At 40.0% G+C, this 19013-nt stretch overlaps 1 protein-coding gene across 19 annotated transcripts in view; it reads right to left on the bottom strand.

Moving 5' to 3' along the window:
- The window catches only part of ST3GAL3 (ST3 beta-galactoside alpha-2,3-sialyltransferase 3), a 207266-nt gene that overhangs the window by 141395 nt on the left and 46858 nt on the right, over positions 1-19013 (bottom strand). For 8 of the 19 annotated variants that reach the window (XR_003256853.1, XM_026086806.1, XM_026086809.1 and 5 more), the window contains 2 exons: positions 9673-9720; positions 7560-7694 (listed from right to left, as the gene is read on the bottom strand). The exons of 6 other annotated variants lie outside the window; for them this stretch is intronic. Coding sequence is in view for 12 of the 13 variants with exons in the window: in XM_026086806.1 (XP_025942591.1) it covers positions 7560-7694; positions 9673-9720 (183 nt within the window). In the remaining variant the exon portion in view is untranslated. Of the gene's footprint in view, positions 1-5919; positions 5994-7559; positions 7695-9672; positions 9721-19013 lie in introns of those variants that run through there. 5 more of the 19 variants (XM_026086812.1, XM_026086824.1, XM_026086822.1 and 2 more) reach the window with 3 other exon arrangements.

Here is a 19013-nt window from a genome sequence, read left to right on the forward strand (position 1 = left end):
CTTGTGTTTGTCACACGCATTTTACCTTCCCTGGGTTAAAAGTTTTTACTTTGTGATRCTCAGTAATGATTACTAGCAGAGGTATAAGGTAATTTTGTAAAGCTATACCTGCCATATCTGATAAAGGCACCTTCCAGAAAATTGGAAAAAGTTTAACAAAACACCACCTCTGGTTTAAAGTAGAAGCATGGGTTTGCCCTGTGCTTTCAGTAAGGTGTAAATGTACCCTTTTAGACTCTAACATGAAAAAACTGAGGCATCTATACTTCCTCCTGTGACCTGTTGGTGAAACATGTACAAACTCCTGCAGGCAAAGAAATGCTGCCCTCACTGCCGGACACCTCACACTTGCAGGGACTTCTGGAAATGACTGCATTACTGTCGTCTCATTTTAAGAGAAGGATTTCTATCACATGCAGCTTCTCCAACACGGACACAAGAAGCCTCCAAGTTTCACAGATTCAAAGTTAGCTTCCTTGACAGCATGAACCAGAGCCTGGCTACAGGCTTCTCCTGTCATTTAACTACTTTACTATGAATACAAGGGCCAAAAGTCACTGTGGCTCACAGCAGTGCAGCCCCTGTGCTGGCTGGAAGCAGCCTGGAATCACAAAAGACAGGTAAAACACCAAACACCTGGAAAGCCAAAAAGCACAGAGCACCAGCAGCAGGAAAAGACAACTCTTGTCTGGAGCTATGTATTTAATTTAAAATAAAGTAAAAGACACCCTAAATCAAAGGGAAGTACAGCTGACTTTAAAATACAGTATGATTAGGGTGTGATGATTAGAGGAGATGGACTGAGCTGATCACACAGCTCACTTAGCAAAAGGGGTAATCCCACTCCTACCCTTCCCTCCCTTTGACCTACTTGGCTGCAAGCTCCTGCCTGGGCAAAACCTCCCTACACCCTAAGCTCTGGGTTTTCATCACATCCTCCACCTTACTTTAAAGCTTTATTCACCAAGTTAACCAGCTGATATGCAAGAAACGCTCTTCCCCATTTTCATGAAGTGGGATAAAGAAGGGCTAGAATATCAGAGAAAATGGGGGGGGGGGGGCGGACAACAAAAGACCAGTTAGGGAGAACAATGTAGAAATACTCCAGCATCTCCACAAAGAACTCTCTTGGATCAGCCAGCCTGGTTAAATGTGGTTTGATGTTGGCTCCTACAGACCCGTTTGGGGGTCTCTGCGCTGAAGCCCAATGCAGAGATACCAGCGCGTGTGGTTTTGGAGAACTTGCTTCAGATCCAGCCAAGTTTGCTAGGTCTGATCCAGCTCATGCCTGACCCACACTCTGACTAGATCCATTGCACTCTCCAGCAGCAGGCCAGCTTACCAGGCTGGGTGCAGTACCAGAACTGAGCTGGCTCCTGGGCTCACACAGCACCACAGGAGCACAACCTCCCCTGAGCCCTCAGGGCAGGGAAGTGGCTGCTCTCCCACTCTAGGTGGAATCAGCCTGGGTCAGGACTTGTGCTAATTCCATGTGGAAACCACGGGCATTTCTTGACATCATCCTCCCAGTTCAGACACAAAGTGGGCCTGCATGGAACCAGACTGAATTTCTGGGTATTGTTGGGGTGTCTGGGTTTCTGTGCAGCAGAAAAGCTGCTGTAATGTTTCCTGACCCAGACCAGTTGCGGACACAATACAGGGATATCCTTGCAAGTCTGCATGTCAGCTAAGAGCACAGAGGAACCCGAGCCGCCTGCATTTGTGACACAGATAACTTAGCTTTTGCCATTACCACACTTGCCTCACTAGCAGGATTTCATACCACTCTGAGAAGCAGTACTTCCCATCAATTTCCAGACAAGGCAATCATACCGGCTCTGTGAGATAGGATTTAAAAAATAAATAAATAAATAAAATCCAAAAATGAACAAAGGTAATAATGAACTTTTTGAATCCACTAGCAGAACATCATGGAAGAATCTGAAGAAGACTTTACCTTCTCAGGCCATAAGAGATTAAAAGGCCCCATAAGGGATAAAAGCAGCAGTATTRAAAGAGAGTAGGGAGATCAAAGGACTACAACTCTCACTTGTTGTGAGAAGCTAAAGACCTCAGTTGACAAAGTGGTACAGTAGTATACAGAAGCACAGAACTGAATGAACATGGGAAATAAATTTCATCATGCCCCCTAAGAACAAGAGGTCTCCATAGGTCAAAACCAAGATGTATTTCTACATTTCAGGGAAGATCAGAATTGAATAAGAACCTAATAACTGACAACAATTTCATAATAAAGCATGTAATAAGGATTATACAAACAGAAGTACAGCCAAGCATAGCAATTTCTATAAATGATGCAAATCCTGTGCCAAATTCAATGCTGGAATAAACATGGAAATTTCTTCCAAGCATCCAAAAGAAATCCAGCTACCAGACAGCAAATGAGCAATGCATAGTCTAACATCTATAGACTCCATACAGACCACCCAGACAGCCACAAAACACAATGTACAATATCAATCACAAATTTTGAAATTGTATTTTGCATCTTTAGCCATATAGTTACGTACAAGCAAAATGGGCAAAATCTCCCCTTATTTTACTAATCTGAAATCAACAGTTTGGGAATTAAGCTGGCTCACTACTTTTATCCTTCCAACCATGAGCTTTATTTTAAACATACTACTTGCAAGTGATTTCACCAATGACTCAAGTACTATTTCTTTAACATCTAGCTACTTAGAAGCACAATACCAATAATTTTGCCCACCAAACCAGAAAACGTATTCAAACTTTTTTAAAGGATGGGCAGTATACTACAGATCTAATTCTCTCTGCATTTCATTGGTAATTGCAAGTCAGGCAGTACAGGAGGGAAGGCAGAGGCTTAGTTCTAGCTATTTTACCCAGAACGTTTGTGCTTGTCAAAGAAATCATTATGACACTCTGGAGACAGAAGTCCTATCAGGAATAGTTCAGACCACCCCGATACGTTTCATCCTGTCCAGGGCAGTTCAGTCTCTGTAGAACTGAGGTCTCTAACTGAGCTAAGCTTTGGTCAGCATCCACATGCAAGGTTCCCAGATGTGGCAAAGGCCAGGTAAAATGATTTACCCTGCAATGAAACAGGGTCAAACACCTCACATTTGCCTTGGACTAAGAAAACACATGCGGACTGTTACAAAAGTTCAGTTGATTTAAAGTAATTCTGTCAAAACTCAAGAGACGAGAAAGAATTAGTGAAAAAAGTCATATGCAATGGATCAACTGAAAAAGACAAAAGAAAAGGTTTTCTTCCATGTTTAAACAAATACTGCTCAGGACTACAAAGCAGCAATGAAAATACTAGACAAACAAGGATTTATGCTGCATCCTTTCCTTCAGATTTTCACTTTAACCTATTTGGTGAAGGAACTTACCTATGAAAGCATATTTTCTAAGGTTATTTAAATAACTGCAAAAGGAATATTAAGATTGTAAGACCAAGTTCAGAAGAGGCAGAACTGAGGTCACCTGGGCTCCTCAGCCCTGTTCCAGCCTCCCTGCTTAGATTGCATGCCCATCCCCTAAAGTCCATGTTCCAGTTCCCTCCTTGCTCTCATTTACCCGCTTTGGTATACAAGTTTAACAGCCTTTTCCTCCAGGCTGCCTGCCTGACACTAGGGAGAACCTTGAGTGTACTAGTCCAGTACCCAGAGCTCAGTCCTTAGTGCCTCTCCCTGCCACAAAAATATGCAGAAGAAACAGAATCAACAGCTGTAAAGAAAACTCTGCTTAATCCTTGCAGTCCAGTGCTGGAGCATGCCTAGCCATCCAAGTCTCTGTAGAACTATCTGGCCATTTTATGTTCCAATTATATGCGTAAAAATTGAGATTTTTCAAAGGCTTATAACATAGTCTAATTTATGCTTCTTTTTTTCTGGGGAGCAAAAGAGCTTCCTTGACACCATTATTCTTTCCACCTAGAGAACCAGGACAAAAGCATGAATTGCAAAGAACATTTTTTTTTAACAACTACAATACTTTTAAGATGTTGCCAAAACAACTTTTCCTTATTTTTTTCTCAGAAAAGACCAAATAACTTTTCAAATTTTAAGAAAATGTCAAATTTGAAACAGGCTCCCTCCAGCCCAGAGCATTTCAGCCTAAATGCTTAAAATTTGACAATATGCTAAGCAGCCAAAAAAAAAAAAAAGACACTTTAATGGGAACTGTAGAGCAATGCTCAACATAGGCAGCAAAATTTGGAATTTCACATCTATTAAAACTGAAATTCAAACCTGTGGATTAAAAGCAGGGGAAGGGGGAGTCTCTGTCCAGTCACAAACCCATGCATGCCCTGGTGATGCTTAAAGTCATGAGGATACTACTTATTGTTTCAGATTTAGCAGCAAAAGGAAGTAATTTCCCAGCTCTATACCTTCGTTTTCTTTACCCTGTAATTCCTGATTAGGGCCCCAAAGACATCTGGCCTGGCTTTACAGTCTGAAGAAAGCAATACACCAGAGAGGTCTCCTTCATTAGACACTGCAACTACATTATTCATCCCCCAGGCACAGGAAGAACAAATAAGCAATCACTTGCTGATAGTRCTGTACGGGTCATCCATCAGGAAGGTCTCCTGCCTGCTTGTCTTACCTCCAAAATAGGTAAAATAAAACAAAAAGAGGTCATTCTAGTATATGACATTTTGAAAGGCTCTGGTTACCTTGACACAGATTGTACAAGTCTTGAAATATTTTTCATAATAAAACTATAGCAACCTCCATGGATAGAAAAGCAACCAACTGCTTTAAGCCAGATTTATGAAAGGCTCCAATAGAAAGGTGAAAAATTTCCTCTTATGAACTGCGTATGCCCTTTTTTTTTCCTCCCAAGGAGTCATCTGTTTAAAGCCAGACCGCAACTTTGCTAAATAAACAGTTATTTCATTTACTGCCATGTATCCACTTGGCTAATGGAGCCAGTATTGACCTACTGAATCTTCCAAGAGATTCTTATTTTAGAAATTGTATCGTGTTTCCTAATAAAAGTCAAGAACAATATTAATAAAATAGTAATCTACATTGGCTTTTAGTGACCTACAGGATGTACTGACTTGATGTGGAGAGATGCCACATAATACAAAAGAATTCCATTAAAATACTTTTACTTCAAGGTATTCCTTAGTCCATCTCTTGGCATTTGTACATGGACACGTTCACAACTGTATTTTCAATTGGATGACTAGAGCATAGATGAGAGGAAGATAGATGATACTGAATACACTGGCAAAGTCAAGTAAGGACTATGCAATCAATACATGACAGTCACTGGCAAAGATTCAAGCAGCTCCCACAGTCTACAAGTCAAAAAAATAAAGAACGGAGTAGAACTTCATTAATCAAAAATGAAAAGGAGAAAGATTTTTGCAGAATAAAACTACTAAAATGAGCAGGAAAAGCATGAGATCTTTCACATGTATTCTCTACTTTACAGGAATATGGAAAAAAAGCAAAGTCCACCCATCCTTTCCCATCCCTATCCATGCACTGTTAAGACAGTCAGAAATACAATGTTAAAAAAAAAAGAAGAAAAGAAACGAAACTCATCAGCTCCACATGTAAATTAAAATTGTTTTCCTGAAACTAAGAGCAACTACCAGAGTCTCACAAATTCTATTATTTAACATATCTAAATTAGTTATACAGGCTCTAGAAGGCTGGCACAAGGTCTGTAGATTGAAGGATACTTCAGGGAGAAATCAACAATAACAGCATTTGCAATTGCAGCCTATATTACCAGATTCTCATGGGAAAAGCCAAGGACCAGCGAGCCATCTTCTGCAAGTCACCAAACTGTTTTGTTCTCATGCTAGGACTCTATCACCATTCTGCCAATTTGATACCTAACAACTTCAGTTGTATTCCTAAACTCCACTCATGTCACTCTCCATCCGAAATGCACAAAAGTGGTTACCAAATTCAGAAAACTGACTCTTGTGTTGCATTTAGGACAACAGACCCAGGGTTCTCCAGTTCCTGTCCCAAAAGGTTATCTGATGCATCTTCAACAGCTGGAAGAGACAGAGAAACCTTTCATAGTTCTAAAAGCTTTTCCCAAGGAAAAGGTTCAGGACTTTAGCAGAAGGAGTTACAACTAACAGCACACTCCTAAATTAGAACAAATTTAAATTCTCAACTGATTAATAGAACATCATTCTAAAATTAGCATCCAGAAGCATGGTCTTCCACGTGGACTTTCACAAGTACGTGAGCCTCACTTCCACACGGACTCTCACAACCACATGAGCCTCAGTAGATATGCTGCCCTAAATGAGATTTTTAAAACCCCATTTTCTTTGCAAAAGTCAAGCTAACCTTCTGATCAAGGGTTAAGGATGAAATTGAAAAGAAAAAAGCAACAACAACAAGTGAGTTAAAATACTCAAACAGTTTGAGCAAAAACTTTTGCATGAAAAGAGATGTTAGAACTATTGAGTCTTCAGCCTGCATTGCCAGTTAGAAAACACTGCTATACAACCAGTGGCCAGTGCTAGAATCAAACATGTCTAACAGTGCATGCCTACAAGGTATCTAAAATCCCAGTATTTCCAGCAAGTATATTAGCAGATGAGAAAGTTGTACCTTTGGGGCACTTAAATCCTAATGAGGCTTAGAGAAAAAAAATTTTAACTTACTTGCTTTCAGGCAAGGGAGATAGAGAAAAAAAAAAAAGGTCTTCAACAAAAATAGCAAGGATATAAATTTGACTGTCAAGGTCCAGTGTTTGATTTGCCAGCAAGAAAGTAAAACAAAGCAATTGGAAAAAAAAAAAAAAAAGAGTACTGGCTGTCTATTGCAAACAAATGAAATCTAGGTCTACTCAAACACCCTCTGTGTCCTGCTTAATGTCTTCCAAGTTCAGAGCATGACACCATCCTCTCTGAACTAGTTTCAGCTGAAATACTAGCCCAGACACCACATCAAACATTTATTCTTACTGCTCAAACTTTATCTTTCAAGAAAAGGGGCAGTTGGGAAAAGGATCATGAAAATGTGATCTCATGAAGGTTAGACCACAGTGTGAACTTCAGACAGTTCAGTCTCACTCCAAGCATATTTAATTGTCATGTGCTCTATGCTAATAAACCTCTATGCACCAGTACTTTAAGGCTCAATAGCTAGATGATTTTCCAGACACTCAGTTCAGGAAGTTTTACCTAGAGTAACGTAAAGAGAGTGATCAGTCTGAGATGCATCAGGACAGATTTCCACCATCTCTGAAAACTGAGAATTGTATGTGGGAGAAAGAGGGAAGGTGACAACCAAGATGAAGACCCACAGTCAATTCAGAGAAAATACAGAAGCCGTGACAAGACATTGCTCTTTACATGGTATGATTACAAAAGAGCAATTCTAAGATGTCGTTCAGCACGCAAATAAAAGTCAATGTGTGCTAGTTTAAACAACATGAAATCTTGGCAGGGACACTATTATTCATAGCTGTTTAATTCTGACTGATAAAAAGGGTTTTTTTGGTTTTTGTTTTTTTTTTTTTTAATGTTTCAAAGGATGTAGTTTTCGCCCCTTCTTACCCCAACCTGAAACATCACCTACTAGGAATGGCTGGGACTGGAGCTGCCATTGTTTCTTTGAGTTCTTTCTGGGCTCTGTCTTTTCCTGGGTCTGCAGCAAGATGAGATGGGACGGACAGCGGAACCACAAGAGCCACAGTTTTTCTTTCTCTCCTTCCTGTTCAACAAGGAAAGCTATCCCTCAGTTGGATAGATACCACACATCTTGACATCTTATTATACACATCAGTTTAGAGCTAGCTAAAGTTTCCAACACAATGAATACAGAGTACTAAATATGAAGGCAATAAACACACAGCTCTTTTAGACATTTTTTAACCTCCCTTCCCTGAGTTTTCTTCATATTTCTTCAGTGAAGAAATTCAATCTTTTTGCAGTGGAATGGTGTACTAGAGGTTAAATTTTACCGTCTTATTCATAACAAATCCAAGCTTGAGTTGTAATGTATAAGCAGGGCAAAGACCAATGTTTTTAAAACAGACCCAGACAGTCTGCTTACATTAGCTTTGTCTCCCACCTTCCATATTAACAGGATTCCAAGAGACACTATCAATTGAACTTATTTTTCATAAATAATTTTACTATCCTATTGGTAGCATCATAACACAATATTTAATATTTATGACCAACACCATAGAAACCTTGCATTGGAAGCTATTGCTAGGGCTAATTATGTTTTCAAATTAACTTGAAGCTAAACAAATATTAGGGAAAAAAATGTAGTGGGTAATATTTGAAAGTTTCACTCTGGGTCAGATTATGGTCTTTGTTATACTAACATCAATCCAGCATACTCAAGTGAGGATAAGCTGATTCAGGCTTACTCAGCTGCAATCAGAATAAAATATTTCCCTGAATTTTATTCACATATTTCATATTTGAGACCTATGCAACTCCCCCACTACTTCTGAGGACTAAAGAAACCATTACACACTAGGGAAGGGAGCTGACAACAACCCACTTTGGTTATGACTGACATCCATTATTAGGAAGGGAGGTAACAGAGGTTCTCTTCTCCCCCAAAACACCGTCCATTCTGCGCTCAGCACCCTAAGTTGCTCCCACATTGGACCATGCACCCACAACAGAGCAGTTTCCAGGTTTTAGAGAATAATGCAGGGACAGCAGAAAGCATTTGGGGTGCTGTAAACAAAGCAAGTTGCTACTACTAGCTCTAAGGTTAGTAAATCAGAATTGTGTGTTCAAGCTTCATTGTTAGTGTCAGGCAGCGGGGGCTCTTTCATACCGTGCAGGCAGCAGACAGGTGCTATGTTGGAAGGCAGCAAACTTCCTATGAAACTAAGAGTTAAGGCTAGTAAGCAAGATAAACTCAAAATCTTCACTTAGATTTTTTTCTAAGAGAAGATCTTTTAAGTGCTAAAGGACTAAGTTTTAAAAGTAATTCTTAACTTCTTCCTTGCATTCCACATATCATTATACACATACTGGAAACTGAATTTTATCCAGTATTGTGCTTGTTATGGTGTGCCTTGGCTACAGCCCATGTATTATGGATAGCCAAATGGATAGTTACTGGTTTCATGAAGTGCCTCCAGCACAAAAGAACTTTTGATTTTGGTTCAATTGAATTCAAGGTAGTGCTCAGGTTCTAAAGGAAATACGGTCAGGCCGGCTTTGCCCTGGGGTTCAATAACACTGGTTAACCTCCACAAAAAACAAGTTTCCAGCCCTATCTGTTTAACTGTAGGTCTTTCGCCTTCTTCTACCTGGAAGCATTCCTGATGTCTTTCTTCAAATAACTCAACTGTTTGTTTAGCTGAGAAACACTCCTAGTAGCATGGAACTGTTTTTCTTCAGTTGGTGGCTGACATCATCTTAATGCCTTTCACATGAGAAAAGCAGCATAAACTGCGCCACTAGTGCACGTAATGTGTCCAGGTCATCAACCTAGCTGCATAACAGAAGGGGTCTCATGCTTTAATCTGTGTGTCACATTAAGACCCTTAATACTTCCACTGTGCTTAACAAAGAATCTGTTTACCCAATTTGGCTAGACAGCTGATTGCCACAGAAGCGTGACTCAGTTACCTGCCTCCCAACATGGCTACCACGTCCAACTACAYAGAAGCCTTTTCACGAGGCGGGGGAGAGAGAAGGAGAAGGCAATGTTGTACCTGAGCCTATTGTATGTCCAACGGAGTCAAAGGAAAGAACCACTGAATCTGTAACACAAGAGTACAAGTTCATTTTCCCCTTTTTCTTAGCACTATTTCTTGCTGTAGTGCACAAACAAATTGATTAGATCAAATTTCCAGGTGCGTTTAGTGGTACTGGTGCAGAAACAGCGAGCCATTGCGGAGCAGGAAGGGCAAGACTGCAAACATCTAGCACTTGCCCCCCAAAAGCTGCGCTGAGCAACACCCCATCGTCATTACAATGCACAGAAGTGACAAGTTGCTCAGAAGGGTTTCTTGCAGTGCTCTAMATTTCCTTTTCATTTTACTGAAATAATCCCTCATGCTACATTCCACCGGGAAAAAGATCAACTTCTTCAGCAACCAAACAACAAGCATCTAGCAAATGCAGAACATTGCAGTACGCTGGAGAAACATGGCACGATTACCCAACGAAGTAGCCACTATCTGTCGAAAATATTTTCATCTTATATCTAAGCAAACAAGTTTGGCCTTGTCTTATCAAAATTGAATCATAATATGCTTTTGTCTGCTAGACTGGAGAGATCTTTATTATCAAATTGATTAAAAAAAATTTTGTCCTGTTTAGGTACTCCTCTGTTAAGATTAACTCTGCCCTGGTATTCTGTTTGCTAAGCCAAGTATGTTGTGCTCCTTACCGTTCTCACTGTAAGGCATGGTTTCCACATCTTTTAAACACTCTAGTGACTCCCCGTTCGGATGCATTTCAATTTATCAATATTCCTCATCTTCACAGTAGGCAGCACGTGTGCTAAATATCAAGGAAACGGGACCTCCCTGCTCGATAACTTTTTATTTTGCCATCTGACGATCGCATTAGCCCTTTTAGCCATGGCCACAGTGACAGCTTTTGTTCATCAGCTAACGCCCAAGACTCAGTCCATTTCATACAGTGGGGCACACTTTCGTAATTGTAGTAATACTGCTTGCTTGCACCTGGATCACCAAAGTCATCCGGACCCCATTATTAGTCAATCGTTTTCCTCATTAGGTAGCGCTCTCACAATCTATACACTGTTTGCAAAATTGATCAATAAGGATCTCCTATTCTGTTCCCAGTGGAGCTGCTACATGGTACAATAGTCTATGTATTTCTCTGGTTCTTTTCCAGATTTATTTTTACTTGAGACAAACCAACAGTTATTTTGGTAGCATGTCTCATGGTTTGCTGGTCATTTTGATCCCAATTCCAAACTAAAGCAGCAACTACTGAATTCTACTCCACAACCAGAGGAGCTGAATTGGGCCCAGAACTTAAAGACAGCTTTCCAATGGATAAAACACAGGGAAGAGCAAACTAATGTGACAGAATGAAGAGTTGTATGCAAAGAGAAGCTTTAAACTGACATAGCAGGTAATTGCAGAACTGCCTCTTATCTTTGGCTAAATGAATAGATTGAATTCCTTAAAGTTTCTCTTTGTAATTTAGGCCTTAGATGAAACCCATTTGGCACAGCAGCTGCCTGGCTACAAGCTCTTAGCACAAGGCACTATCACAACCAGATTTAGTGTGCTGAAAAAAAGTTAAGCTCCAGCTGCATCACCTTACATTTGGGCAAGTTACAACCACAGACAGTGACAGTTAACACATTTCAGCTGACAGTAACTTGACAACAGGACTGACCCCTTGGATCGTCTATATTGTACATTATCCTTGTGCTTATTTCCCAAATCTTACAAATTCAAAAAGGAAGAGCTAATTTTGGAAATAAACACAGCAAAATTGTTCATTTAATGGGATTTAAAACATTTTTTTGAAGGCAGGTCTGTTCCATCTCAGATACAACACTGTGGTAGTTACATTTCTTTTTAAAGATTACAGTCTCAAAATTTTATTCCAATAAAAATAAAAATCCATCTGGACTTAACAACTGTATTTCCTCTTTTGGGAGCGAAATTCAGACATCTTTATGTTATTCTAAATAGCAAGGGGCTTAATTCATTTTAAGCATGTTAAATTCATCTGCCATCAATTAATCCTGAACAACCTCTGTGGGGTTCTACTTTAAAAAAAAAAAGTGTTGAGATTTTTATCAGGATAAAGCATTGCTTTGTAGTTTATGCCAGATTTAAGCGTTCATTTTCCCCAATATGTCTTCCATTCAAACACTGGGCATCAAATATTAGGACTTGTCTAAGAACGGCTGAAAAGCATTGCAATCACCAAATTAACACCATTACTGCAGCCTGCAACAATTGTATAATGTTTCAGTCCCTTAATTGAGAATAACATTATCTTCCTTCCACAAACGAGAACAGTTACAAGCATAGTGAGCATGTGACTTCCCTTTTCCAGTCCAGTCCTCCATGTGACTATTAGTTTCACAGTTTCAGCACCAAATTCACTATGAATAACCTGTATTACAGTAAATCCCCCCCCCCCCCGGCAAGTAATTTCACAGATCTTTATTAAAACACTGTGTTTATTTCTGGCATTAACACTTCAGAACGGAAGCAGCTATAAAACTTGGGAAAGGCTGAGCAGGTAGTCACGTGTTACCCTTTTTCCACCCAGACAGCTATTCACATTCTGTCAAATTCAGTGCTACAGGTTATTTTGGTCAGAATTTAATGGAGATAGGCATTTCTTTGATGCAAGCCTGATTTATTAGCAAAGATACTCAGTCCTGCTTCCTTGAACACAACAACAACAGTTTGCTTCTAGCTTCAAACCTCTTCCAGCCATCGCTCAGACTTTTTTTCAGAGCCAAAGTGCTTGCTCAGTCTGTGCACAGTGCCTTTCTCCATCCCCTGTTTCTGTTTTCATAGTCTCTTCTGCCTATCTTTTAAAGGCAAAAAAACTTAATAAGATACAATGCAAAACATATCCACTTATATATGCCCTTGTTTTAGGTGCCAAGAAGTGCTTGTCTGAAGGACACATTCCTAATGTTTCAGCCACCTACTTCCATAAAGGAGTTTAAATATTTTTTTCTCCTACCTTCTTAACTGAAGAGCAGCCTTTATGTCCAGATCATGAAATCTGACACCCAATAGCTTGCCAATATGCACAGCTTAAGGCTGCGTACACCATAATGCCAGTCTTTTACATCTGTTTTCACATTAGCTACAGTCATTTTTTCAGTGGCTGCAGCAGTAAAAACAAAAAGGAAATCGAGATACAGCACAATCCAAAAGTAATTCTGGACCTGATTCAATCCATCAGAAGAGGTAAAGACAGCAGGAATACTTATTTAGAGGGCACTCAGTGCCTGGAATAAATACTTCCGAGACTTCACCAGCGATAGACAGCAAAGTTGGCCATTTTGGACCCATGCTTTGGGTCACTTTCCACTTCTGCCCTCCATCCAGCTAGATCATCAGAAATTGCACCAACAAATTGGCTCTGAGCAGAGCAACCTGAATTTACTCCACCACAGCCATTTTGGAGCGCAGAGGAGTGGTACAAGACCCCCGTCCTAGGAGAGCTCACTGGCGTAGAAGGAATGCAAATACCCAGTTTTGTTCCAGAACCAGGAGCTCCAAGACACATCATGCAGAGAGACTCACTGATGCTCTGGGAACAAATTCAAACTCTGCTCCAACATGCTCCAAAGTGGACATGCAGCTGAACTTGCCTTTGAAGGAATACAACTGATTTGCACAGTTCTGTCCTGAAGTAGTAAATCCTGCAAATCTGAGATGGTTCCATTTGTCCCTGCACTTACACACAGTTATTACATGGTCCAGATAAGTCACCCAGAAATAATGAGGATTGACTGTATTTCTAGGCAAGGGTTGCACTTCAGAAGTTCCTGACCCCTCATCTCATCTCTTCAAACACACACACCCTTTCCCACYCCAGTATCCCCTGTCTCAAGTCTCCTTCTCCAAATCTTTCCCTCCCATTTGTTTTGTTAACCAATTACCACAAGCTTTTTCATGGCCTAGATATCTCTACCCCACATTCCCCCATCCCCAACAGGGGCAAAAGGAACTACCCATCTTGCTGCATACTGTGCACCTCAGTTCTAGGCACTTCTGGACACCAAATATCTATCTACTGCTATTCCTTACAGAGCATATCTTTTCTACCACTCTGGTCTCTCAACAGCTACACCTGCAATAAAAAAAAAGAATGAATGAAGATTTGGGTCTTCATAGAGGAGTGAAACTGTCAGGTTAAATGGGAGATTAAGTGAAACATATGGCATGCAGCACCCAGAATATCCCATCATCGTAGTTGTCCCGTTTTGGAATTAATTAACTAGGACTCAGAATCAAAAGGACTGACGCTGCCTCTGAGAAAACCTAAGAACGCAGAAGTTCCAAAGGGGCCTAACACTGCAGCAGTTATTAAATCAGCAGTTCTAATGTCACGTATGTGCGTGTCCATAGACAGGGAGGAGACGAACAGAGCTGTATTGGAAAGCATCTGAAGTTTTATGCTCCAGAGAAGAGCCATGGACATCATAGGATAAGCAGTTAATACCATGCCTGGGTACTTAACTACTGAGAGATGTGTGGGACCAGCTCTTAAAGTCCTGCTGCGTTGACTTCCTGAACTCACCTAAGACCACATACATGGACCAGCTTCCTACACAGATACTGTCCCTGCTTTGATTTCCTCACTGATGATGATGACAATGCAATATACAAAGTGAAAATAAGTAGTGGCAACACTGAATGGGAACAGCAAATACAATCCACATTTAATCAAGGGCCATACACAATCTGTAGGCTTACCTACATGCCATTTCAGAATTTCAGTTAAGACTTTTTACAGCAAGTGTCTCCAAGAAGCCACTAATTTTTATGCATTTTACAGATTCTCCCTGCAAGGATTTGTGGATGCTTGTCTCCTCACATCCAAAACCAAAGAAACTGAACTAATGATTTCTCTTATCCAGATTTGTGGGGGGTTTTTTGTTTTTTGTTTTTTTTTAAACAAAACCAGACTTTAGCAATAAACCACCTTCCCTGGGGGAAGAGAGGGGGGAAAGAAAAAAAAAAAAATCAGTAAAAAAGATTGCGTGCTGCTTTGGAAGTGGTCCTGAGAAACCACAAACCATTAGTCCCACAGGAGTTATAAGAGTTTAATAATAAAGGCTTAAACACAGCCTCAATATCACATACCATTACAGTAATATGCTATGCAGACCAAGCCAAATGCAGAATACAATAATACATTGCAATGTAAAGGCTGCAATTTGGCACATCCTCTTACAGAGAGCCAAGCTCTGAGGTTTGCATTGCTGTCTCACATGCACCATCACTGTCAAGTTTCTCATCCCGTATCCCTGCTTTCCAGATACAATTCTGTTGGAGACGATCAGAGTAAGTTAAATTTAATAACATCTAATGAAACTTCTACCTCCAGGGCTTGATCACAGACCAGATATCCTGCAGAGCTCAGTCACCTTAAATGGCGGTGGCACTTGCAGTAACACCACTGACGAATAAAATTTTGATTCAGAATAAGAATGAAAAGAAAGATTTTAGGTGCTGCTTTTTTTAGCATGGAATTAAAAGACCAACCATTGGGAGAAGGGTTGTCATTCAACTGTCCCCAGTTTTAAACTGAGTAGTGAAAAGGATAGAATCAAACACCCCATTAGGCACCAACACTTAGTCAGTGAAATGAGCAGACTTTTTATTTTCCTATGCAAACCTTATGGGTATGTAACAGGAATGATCTTCAGAACCACCACAGTAACCTATTGCAGTCCTTTTATTTGAACTGAATCTTTGTTTCACTCTCCATCCACCCAGACAAAGCTCAAACATTCTTACCTGAGCATTTAAATAAGAAATTCATCTGCACACAGAGACCAAATAGTTTTACAATTAAAAATAAGAGCACAACAAAACTATGAGCATCTGAAAAGCAAGAATTTTACTATAAACAGTAACAATATATTCCCAGTAACAATGAGACCTATACAAGTATAAGCCATATACATAAAACATTTTACTGAAACTAGAAGCTGGATCTCTACAGTTGCTGTGGTTACACTTTACTGACAATGATTTTCTTAAGTCTTTACATTCACTGGACACATTACACTTTATTCCATGTGACAGTTTCCATCGTCTCTGACCCAAGAGCAAACTATTTTCCTCCAGCTCCTTGTTAATACTCCCTTTTAATCTACAGGTGCCATCAACCTTCCTGTCCGTGATTGTTTAATTGATCAACATAATTAAATACAATTCAGAGCAGCAGTTCTTTATCTGAACTTAGCCTGACATGTTCTGCTCTGATTCAGACCTAAACAGCAGCCTGTGCACCTGACAGCTCACCTGCTTTTTCCAAAGATATCAGACAGTTTGATAAAAAGTATAAGATTGGCCTAGAAATCTAAAAAATCTAGGAGAATGCCCAAAAAGTCTAATTATATTTAGCCATCACAATACTAACTGCTGTACAAAGAGAGAAAAAAATCCTGTCCAGTGTGAAACTATTAAACAAAAGAAAAATGGCCCAAAACACCCAATTAATAACAGATAAATTTGGAGACAAGAATACAAGCTCACACATTAAAAACCTGATGTTGTAAGTTATGTGCTTTTTGCTTTCTGTTCTAAAAGAATGACACACACATTCCTCTGATTTCCCAAACATAAGAGGAAGCATATTTTATGAATTGCTTTCTGAATGCAGCAGTATTTAAGTATTCCCTGCCTGCACTTATAAGTTACTTGTCCGGATATCCTTCACTTCCCAATTCCTTGTTTTACTTGTTGAAGACAGATTTAGAGAAGAGTCCGGTCACTCACTCAGCCTAATGATAAATGCCATCCTACTAGTTTATTACCTACTACTTTTTCACTAGTGTTGCTTCCCCCGCTCCCCAGTCTATTCAATTTTACTAACATTTTCTTCTATAGTACAACTGATTCCTCACACTTTTCTGCCTTTTTCTGAACACGGTGAGCTGGCTCTGCGTTAAGAACACCAGTCACTACAGGAACATCTTTTTGTGCTGCAGGCTCACAGATGCTCTGAATTACTGATGTTAAGTCTTTACGCAAAACTTGGGGCACCAATTCTGACACCCCTTGGGCACCACTTCACACATCAGCAGCCAAGGTCAAGCAAAATATATAAGATGCTACTTTTACCAGTGATCTCAACTTGTACATATACACCCTATTAAAAACAACAAGTAGTATTCCCATGCTTAGACACCGCAAGAAGTTAGAATCTCATATGTGCTTTTAGAGTTGAGTTTTTCTAACATTCTCAGTGTCTGCGAGAACAAATAGATAAAGGAGCCATATGCCGTATAGGCACAGCTTTCCAATCACAGATGTGCACGCGAACAGCAGTACTGAAACACAGGGACTGCGTTTCACTCCAGTACTGTCTCCAACTGACAGGAGACCCAAGATCAGAGTTCAACCTTACTCCCTTTATGGGAGAGGAAAAGTCACTCTAGATCTCAACAACAGGAAACATCTGACTGTAAAAAAAATTTTTTTTTCAATAAATTCTGGATTTCCTACTTCAATAAATTGCTTCAAAAAAAGGTTTCACTGCAGTGTTTCTCTTGCACTGAATTTGAATGCCTGCCCTGCGTGCCGCTGTGGCACATGGCTGTCTCCGTGTTGATACGGAGACGGGGGAACGGGAAGTCTCATGAGGCAGCAACTAGTGCTTGATTCACATACAGACCTCAGGGTGGGGAGCACCAGTGCTTTCCATAACAAAAACTAACAAATTTTGAAGCAAGAGGAAGATAAGATTGTGGTTTAATGCCATTTTGTAAACTCAGTTTATAGTGATTCTTGTCCTTCTTACTGATAAATATCTAAGGGAAGAAATACTTTTATAAGGTTATTACAAAGCAAATATAGTAGTGATCAAAAACAAGTCAGAGCCCCAACAAGCTAAAATTAAACAAAAATCAAAACCAAGTAAGAGGTAGCCTTCCTCTTCTGCAACACCTCCCCTCTCACTTCAAGTTGTAATAAGAAATGGAAAGGTGAGTGCTTGAAATCAGTGAATAATTTAAATTGGGAGGGATCATCAAGTCCAGCCCCCTACTTACAGTAGAGGAAGACTGTGGAATAACCTGCAGGGGAATATTCATCCTAATTTAAGAATGCGTACGAGCACATATCATTGTGAAGTATAATAAAAATGGAGAAATTTCATTTTGATCTAAATATTAACTCAGTTATGCATTGCAGAAGAGGGTTGAAAAGGTTCTATACTTTTGCTCTAGCCAGCATCACTTTAGCTACTATCCTTATTTACACAATACTAACTTCTTAAGCTTACAGTATTAGAAAACTAAAGTAGGCTGTGCAGTTTCGCTCTCTATTTCTGCAGCTGATGGAACCACACACCTTTTTTATTGACAGATTACCTCTTTGCCAAGCTTACGCTTGAGCCCAAATTCCTTGGTCATCCCCTCTGCCTGGACGTCAGCTCCCTTTTGGGTTTTAACCTGGAGCCAGCCAGTTTCCACAGGGACACTTGTGCACAAGAGTGATGAGGCTCAGGCAAAAGTTCTGTCCCAGGGCGCACACACAACTGGTTCAAAGCACTTGTCTCTGCAAGCTCACGGCCAAACTAAAGCACAGCAACATGGGCAATCTTAATATAACCTGTGCAACCCTGAACAAGTCACTTGAGGAAACTGTTTCTCACCTATAAAGATGAGCAATCTGCTTTTTTTCCTCCAAAGAGTCTTGGTAAAAAGGCTCAAGAGCTAAGAATGGATATAGCTAAGTATTATCACTTATCTCAATAATATTATGTGGCATCAAGATCTACTGGTTGAATTGTAAATGGCAAAGCAGGCAACTGCAAAGAGTGTCAGTTCTCAATTTCCTGTCATTTAATTTAAACTACAACTCTCTTACTGATATAGTAATGGAAAGACCTAATATCATCTCTTTTATGAATTTTTATGAATTTCATGGAATCTTGCCAGTTTTTTTTCCACACTTGCTGTTGTGTGCCTTGCTCCTTTTCCATCAGGATGTTTGTAATGAAGCGGCAGATTAACCAAGCAAGAAATAACATTCCTGTTCCAAACAGATGTATTTTTTAAATGTTCTGAGCACACCAATTTTCTGTATTCTGCAATGAATGAAAAGCTCTGGTGTCCTGGGCCAGCTGGCGAATATTTCAGAAGGATATTACATTGCTATTGTCTTGAGCAGTGCCCAAATTACCACTTGGTAGCAGGAAGCGCTGATATGTTTTGCTAACAAGATCAGTATTCATCTGGATCTATTCCGTAACTTTGCAGCACCAGGACCGAAGTAACCCTGGGCATGAGGACAACATGGTGCTTCACTCAGAGCATCCAGTATCTGAGCTCCTCAAAGACACAGCTCTCCGG

The sequence above is a fragment of the Apteryx rowi genome, unplaced genomic scaffold (assembly GCF_003343035.1).
Source record: "Apteryx rowi isolate R43461 unplaced genomic scaffold, aptRow1 scaffold_7, whole genome shotgun sequence".
Taxonomy (NCBI): Eukaryota; Metazoa; Chordata; class Aves; order Apterygiformes; family Apterygidae; genus Apteryx; species Apteryx rowi.